The sequence below is a fragment of the Anguilla rostrata genome, chromosome 11 (assembly GCF_018555375.3).
Source record: "Anguilla rostrata isolate EN2019 chromosome 11, ASM1855537v3, whole genome shotgun sequence".
Taxonomy (NCBI): Eukaryota; Metazoa; Chordata; class Actinopteri; order Anguilliformes; family Anguillidae; genus Anguilla; species Anguilla rostrata.
This window is the reverse complement of record NC_057943.1, coordinates 38,324,247-38,332,059: the sequence shown is the minus strand read 5'-3', so window position 1 is coordinate 38,332,059 and position 7,813 is coordinate 38,324,247. Positions and strand designations below refer to the sequence as shown.

At 45.1% G+C, this 7,813-nt stretch overlaps 1 protein-coding gene across 50 annotated transcripts; it reads right to left on the bottom strand.

The window, feature by feature from the left end:
* Nucleotides 1-279: 279 nt before the first annotated feature.
* LOC135234865 (uncharacterized) lies at nucleotides 280-7,340 on the bottom strand. 50 transcript variants are annotated; one of them, XM_064299913.1, is made up of 7 exons: nucleotides 7,178-7,340; nucleotides 4,142-4,966; nucleotides 2,255-2,446; nucleotides 1,203-1,692; nucleotides 1,143-1,172; nucleotides 933-992; nucleotides 280-902 (listed from the first exon to the last, which is right to left on the bottom strand). In XM_064299913.1, exons 2-7 carry the CDS (start codon nucleotides 4,871-4,873, stop codon nucleotides 490-492), a joined length of 1,917 nt encoding a protein of 638 aa, XP_064155983.1. In that variant the 5' UTR covers nucleotides 4,874-4,966; nucleotides 7,178-7,340; the 3' UTR covers nucleotides 280-489. The 50 variants fall into 50 exon arrangements, with proteins under 50 accessions (XP_064155983.1, XP_064155991.1, XP_064155953.1 ...); XM_064299921.1 differs by lacking the exon at nucleotides 1,143-1,172 and having other exon boundaries at nucleotides 1,233-1,269; nucleotides 1,390-1,692; XM_064299883.1 differs by having other exon boundaries at nucleotides 1,023-1,692.
* Nucleotides 7,341-7,813: the final 473 nt, after the last annotated feature.

The following is a 7,813-nucleotide window of genomic DNA, read 5'->3' as shown; positions in this document are numbered from 1 at the left end:
CAATGCTATAATAGCACTGATTGGACAGAAATTTAACTGACCTGGAGTCACAGGTTTAACTCAGTCCTAATTAAAGGGAAAGAATGAGAACCTGCAGTACTACTGGCCCTGGGGGCCAGATCTGAGTATTCCTGCTTTACACATGCCCCTTTAGAACTGCACCTCCATCTGGGGCTCATCTACAAAAAAAAATCACAGTTAAAAATAAAATAAAATAAATTAAATTAAAAGGTCAAGGCAGGATCTTTCACCACTGACAAACTCAAAACAACACTTCCATATTTTGAAAACCCAGCTCTCTTTTTATTTTTCCAAAACGTGTCATAATTTGAGTCCACTAAACAATAACAATAAAATATTCCAGAAACTTCCAGAAACAGAGAGTCAACGAAGAAAACGAAGACAGAAATCTTCTTCCCGTGGCTCACCAGGAAAAAATGATGAAATCCGAACTTAACGCAGGTAGAGCCTCCAGGGGCGTGGATTCGCTCAAAGGGGGAGGCGGGCTAGCTGCTGTAGGGCCGCCTCCTTCTCGCTCAGCTGCGCGCGGATGCGGCTGATTTTTTCGTCCCGGGCCAGCTGGTCGAAGTCGAACCCTGCAGTGTAACCTGGGCCGGCCGCAGGCTGGTAAGGCTGGTCCAGCCCCTGGGAGCCTGCCCCAGAACGACCCTCACCTGCGCGCTCAGCTCCCTCCCCTCCGTTTCGCTCCATCCCTTCACTACTACAAAACCCCCCTGGATCATCACCCTTCCCTGTACCTGCATGGAGATAATCACCCTCACCTGTACCTGCATGAGGATCATCACCCTTCCCTGTACCTGCATGAAGATCATCACCTCCACCTTCGCCCTTATCTGTACCAAGATCTCCACCTTCGCCCTCATCTATACAAAGATCTCCACCTTCGCCCTCATCTGTACTAAGATCTCCACCCATGGCCACTCCTGTACTAAGATCTCCACCTTTGACCTCATCTGTACTAAGATCTCCACCTTTGACCTCATCTGTACTAAGATCTCCACCCATGGCCACTCCTGTACTAAGATCTCCACCCATGGCCACTCCTGTACCAAGATCTCCACCTTTGACCTCATTTGTACTAAGATCTCCACCTTCGCCCTCATCTGTACTAAGATCTCCACCCATGGCCACTCCTGCACTAAGATCTCCACCTTTGTCCTCACCTCTACTAAGATCTCCACCTTTGACCTCATCTGTACTAAGATCTCCACCCATGGCCACTCCTGCACTAAGATCTCCACCTTTGTCCTCACCTCTACTAAGATCTCCACCTTTGACCTCATCTGTACTAAGATCTCCACCCATGGCCACTCCTGTACTAAGATCTCCACCTTTGTCCTCACCTCTACTAAGATCTCCACCTTTGACCTCATCTGTACTAAGATCTCCACCCATGGCCACGCCTGTATTAAGATCTCCACCTTCGCCCTCATCTGTACTAAGGTCTACACTCTCAATCCTACCTGTGCTACCATCACCACCTGAAGCCCGCCTGGCCTTCTTTAACACTGGTTGTTTAGACCACTCCTCTTCCATTATATGGCCCCTATAATGGACCACGCTCTTCTCCCTGTCTCCTGAACATCTGGTCCCAGCGAGATCTTCAGTACAGCGGTCTCTGGACATCTCTGCCGAAGAGCTTCTGCTAGATGAGTCCAGCTTCTTCTCCACCTACAGACACACATCAACAAGGATTCTTTTTTTAAAAAACATCGCAATTTCAGAACTCTAACAAAAACAGCAATCCAACAACAAAGGGGCCTACATGGGTTCTGGGAAATCAGGTGATTCTGCATTTCCATCTCCATGTTGTCTTTGTTTCGTATTATCTGGGAGGCTCAAAATGCTCCTACCGCTCCAGTAGGGCTAGGGGCCAGGACTGCCTTCCTGAAAACACTGGGCTGCAGTCCCACAACAAAATTACATTCCTGCCCCTCCTACTGCAGCTGCGACACCAACAATATTACCCAGCATGTGAGCAAGAGGAGAGCAGGACTTAAAGGAGCTCTAGAAATATATATATAAAGCACTGAGCAGTTACAGCACTGCCAGTCTAACGGGACCACCGATAGCTCAAAGCTTCCCTCCCTGGTCAGTAACAAAGCCAATCTGTTATCGCTCGAGTGCTCCATCCCTCGGAGGTGACGGGGAAAGACTATAGTACATGGACTCCCTAAAACTGCTGCTCTAAACTGTCGCAGGGCACATGGGGGGGAACACGGTGGCTACTTACAGCTTCACGGTACAGCTGTGCAGCGGCTGGATGCTTCTCCAGGTCGACGAGCCCGAACGCCGACAGCGTCTTCATCGCGGCGTCTGGGAGGCGGGCCACAGCGACGCGTGCTCTGCGCTCCACACTAAACTGCACGCGCAAAGCCCCCGGGCCAGCGGCTCTACGAGCAGCCTGAAACTGACATGGAGACACCTGTCACAGAACGCAAGACCACACACTTAACCCAGAGAGAAACCACACATTTAACCTACAGGAAACCGCCCATTTAACCTACAGGGAAACCGCCCATTTAACCCAGAGAGAAACCACACATTTAACCCACAGAGAAATGACCCATCTAACACACAGAGAAACCAACCATCTAACCCACAGAGAAACCACCCATTTAACCCACAGAGAAACCACACATGTAACCCACAGAGAAACCACACATTTAACCCACAGATAAACCACACATTTAACCCACAGATAAACCACACATTTAATCTAGAGAAACCACACATTTAACCCACAGAGGAAACCCTCCCACCATTTTACCCACAAATAACCCACCCATTTAACCACACAGTAACCCATTTAACCACAGATTTAAATTAAACCTAACCACCTACCATTCTGAAATTCTCCACAAATTATGCTTCTGAATACTGTCCGTTCACAGAACCCACAAACATATACAGGTGAAGTAAAAATATTTGAATAAAATTGGAAAGACCATTTAGTTGTTCCCAGTGGTACTGTGTGAGACCTTGAGCGTTTATTTTATTTGAAAAATAATTTCAAAGTTTATGGACTGCTGAAACCACGGACATCAGCTGCCCTCTCCCAAAACACCACAGCCAAAACAGATGCCAGGTTTTACGTGCCTTACCCCTTAAAAGCTCTGGCTCAACTGCAAACTTCCTGACCAAATCACCATGTTCAGTCACAATAGGACGGATTTGGGATGGTGCGCCTTAGAAATTCATTTTCTAGGAAACTTTGAAAGTATAGCCTCAATTCTTTACAATCTCCACAGCACGGCAAAGAACTCAAAAAACTCACAAACTAATGGAAATTAAACAGAAACTTAAAAAACAACAACATACTGCAAGTAGTTTAATATAGACTACACACATTAAAGACACATTGACCAGAGAGAAATGATTTCCCTTGTTATACTCAAATTAGGGCTGCAAAACAATGTTTTTTTTAAACCATATTAAAAATTATGCTTCTACAATTTACATTTTATCAAGTGATTTTATTTCCCAATTACACAGAAGCTGAAGGCCCTGCACTGACCATCTTATCAACCCCATATATATATATATATATATATATATATATATACATACGTGTGTGTGTACAGGCTGATAGGCTTTTGGGCAGCTACACATTAAACACATTAAATCCAGCCAGCACGTTTGCATCTCTGCTGACATAACCTCCTCATCTTTGAGCTGCATGGCTGGTGACTGCTGAGATAGTAGATATTCACCTCATATGGGAGTTACTGAAATTAGCGTTTTTCCGACTGGGAAAAAACCGCTCAAGTCAATTCCGAGTAGGAAATACGGGAACTTTCTGACGGCGCCGATATCTTCGACCTGGCACAAAAATAACAGAGGTGTGTGAATGCAGAAAAAAAATGGCTTCCACTACTACAAACTTTCCAACAATCGAGTTAACAAAATCATAATTTCACATTGTATGGTTATATTTTATTTTTATTTATGTTTTTATATTTATTTTACGAACAACCGCCATCTTGAGTTTCCCAACGAGAGCACAATGTGTGAACATTTCCAGGTCGGAGCAATGGGAAAGACGTCTGATCGTTTCGCCTTCTCCCATACGGCGTGAATGCAGCGATACAGGCGACATTTAGACATTTAGCACATTTACCTTTTTGTGCGGTGTGGCAGAACGGCCACAGCTGTGCTGGGCACTTTGAGGCCCCCCTGGCATGCCAGGGGCAGTCTGTTGGGTAAGGGTGGGAGGGGCCTCTGGCGTCAAGCTCTGTCTATGACCCACCCTCTTTTTGCCCTGCCTCGCCTTGTTGATGGAGAGGAAGATGTGTTCTCTGTGGATTATGATGGCATCTTGGCTAAAGCAGACGTTGCCGCCCAGTGGCGGCCGACAGGCAGGCTGGCGGGTCTCCCACTTGGCGTCCGGGGATGGGCAGTGTCCGTGGGGCATGAACTTCCTCAGCACCTTGAACGCAGTTAGGTTCGAGCAGGCGACAGGCAGCCAGCACTGGCCCCGCCCCCCGGGGGCGGAGCTACAAGTCTCCACAGCCACACTGAGAAACGTCTGGGCTGTGGCGCCACAGCGGCTGGGGGGCGGAGCTCCGTGGGAGCCAAGGGGCGGAGCCGGCCCGGGGCCTTTCTCTCGCACCACCACAGGAGAGATCCAGGTTACCGTCACAGAGTCCACGCATGAAGCTCCATGGGTAGAGAGCAGGCCAATCTTCTTCCAGATGCCAGGCGGGAGGGTCTGAGCAGCGACAATGTGCACTTCAGCTGCTTTGGGGACGTAGATCTCGAACCTGTCAATGGATGGGTGCTGCCTGTCACTCAGCTCCACCGCCTCTGTGGGTGGGGGAGACTGAACAGCGCTGGGTGACTCCGAGCCCATTTTGCCAGTTCAGTGTAGTCCTGCCCCGAAAAGCCCAAGATGGAGACAGTGAGTGCAAGTTCTGCTCTTCCCAAATATTCTGTATTTCTTGATCTGGGGGGGGAAAAAAAACATTTATTTTATTCAATGTTTATATATCTGAAAGTGTTCTCAAAAAACAGCAAAAATATCAAACAAAATGAAAGTGAGGGGACGTGACAACAACTCAAAATCGAAAGAATAATGTTGCTGTTTTAACTGGGTTAGAATTATAGACCGTATAAAAATATAGACGAAGTGCTTCATGACGTCACCCAGTGATTTGCTATGGTTAGTGCTCACTGGCGCATGAAGCCCAAACTAGGGTGCAGCCATTGCCCGTTGCAACCAACGCAAGTGCAGTGGAGCGAAAGAGTGGAGTCCCCGACTACCTTACATGGTAATAAGACAAGCCCGCGTCTGGACAACAAGAGTGCTAATTTGCTAATTTTAACACCCAGCTCAACTTTATTCTCGAACAGTTTAGCTAGCAAAACCAGAAACAAGGCAGTTGTTTCAAAAATATCACACAATCATTCACGATGATGATGCACAAGATAACTAATTGCACGAGCCACAGCGAATCCCGCAAATTCTTCTCTGCAGTGTAAAGATGTTCATACCGAGCAAAAGATGGATAAAGAACGTTTGTGGAAATTGATCATCGCTAATTCTACCCCAGGTCTGCTACAGCATTTTAACCCGGCTCGGCAGTGTAAAGACAGCTTAAGTTAGCCTAATTTTAGACAATGAATGAGTATGTACATAACGTTACTTGTATAACAACCATTTTTATTCAGTAGCCTAAATAATAAGTGTAATAGTTGGCGTGGCCCAGGTGCCAATTGACTGACGTCACACAGGCGACACTGGTTGGATCCGGTTGGATCTATGGGAAGTGAGGTCCAAAAACACACCTGCAATTACCGCTTCTCGCCATTGGTACCGCCAAAGAGAACGAAACTGAAATCTTCGAGATTATAACTTTAAGGTATTTACATGGAAAAATAGATCACTAGCTAGCTAGTAGGACAGATAGATAACAGAAAAATCCCTCTAGCTTGTCTTCCTAAAAGAAGCTTCAAAACTGCTTACAAATCTGATTTCACCAACAACATATACAAATTATAAACGACGAGACGTTATGAGAATCAACTGAAACCCCAAAATAGTCAGAAATCGCATTTTGACATAGAACCTTGTTTATCTGAAAATGTCTCAAATGTATTAACCGAAAGAACTGGAGAGAAGAATCCTTAGTACAGTTGAACGCAGCACACAACATTTTTGTACCTTGGATTTAAAATGGTGAGATCCTATGTAGCTAGCTAATCGGAATAAAACGACACAGCATCACCAGCCGCTGAAGCACTCAGCGTGGCCGCGAGCATGAGGAAATCCTTATATGGTCATACGGTAGTAGGACAAGCCACATTGCACGCACTGAAATTAACCTCGATTTGGGAATTTTGGCGGAATTATTAAAAAAATATATCTGAAGTTGTCCACTGAGTCTCCCCAGTTACCTACTTTATTTTCTATACGTTTCTCCTTCAGGGAATTACAGCACTTCGGGTCGCGCATCTCTTTGCACTTGTGTTCGAGTTGTAGGTAAGTCACTCTGGACATGGACGTCTTCTAAATGCCAGTAATGTGCCGTAATGTAACTGACAAAGTTAGCTACCTCAAATTTACCAGAAATACACAGAGGAGTTACATTCTTTCACAAGAATAAATCGTTAACATCAGTGTACACAAATGGTTTGCTAGGCTAGGTCAAATTATTATTGACTTGGTATGTAAAATATAGAGGATATTGCAGTAGAAACTACATGCTGACGGCATAGTAAGTAGTTAGCTACCCCTAGTGGTAGGACTGACTCACGCTTTATGTTACACCAACATTGCCAGTTTTAGCTAGCTGGCTATCTAACTAGCCTATGATTGTAAACCATAGACCGTAAAAATTTTAAAACCCATACATTGTTTTGCGTAACCGAAATGTTTATTAGCTTCCAGGTTAGCCACTTACAGAAGCTACTGTGTCTACTAAAAGCAGTTAACCGAGTTAACATTAGTTACGCTGGAACAAGCTGCCAATCACGTCTGAGCATAAGCAAGAGAGGTATTATTCAATCGCCAGATTCCCTGGAGTTTAGCAAACAGCCACCGGCGCCGATATGGCTACAGTCAGGGCTTTGAGAGGATACCATATTGCCTGGCTAGCTATTTTAAAAATTATTATTATATATCCATTCTTTTTGCAACGTAAGAAATAAACCATACCTTTTTAGATCTCTAAGTTGGCTTCACAACTCCTTTCAAGCTTTGAACAGTAGTGTGAAGATAGCTGCTACAAGCAAAGTATTTCCGACAACCACCACAGGGGGAAATTTCAGAATAAAAGTTAGAATTTACGTTTAGCATCCGAAGAATGACCAGCGTAACGAGAAGAGTGAAAAATTCGCTAGACAAATAAGACTACTTCCGGCGACCACTGGGGGCACAACAATCCAAACATTTCTCGTACAGGACATTCAAGCGACTTACGTTTAATTCATTTATTCATAGCAATAAAGTACGACCCATCATTGTGTACAAAAATTACGAATTCCTATTATGGAAAAGTGAGATTGAACCCAGTTTTCACAACATAATAGATATAGCTTGAGTATTGTAATGTTGACGGACAGGTTGCGGGTGTATTGGGGGGTCACAGACAATCCAGTCACGAGTTCACAGATGCTGCAACTAAGTTATACAGGTAAGTACGGTGCAAGACCAAAGACAGAAATACTTAACTTTTGGAGAAGTTAACCTATAGACCACAGGAAAATCTATAAACATGCCAAGTAGCTAGTGGAAGGATAGTAGCCTAAGTTTAAACACTAGGATAGCTTAGGTTGCTAGCAGCTTAGTTAG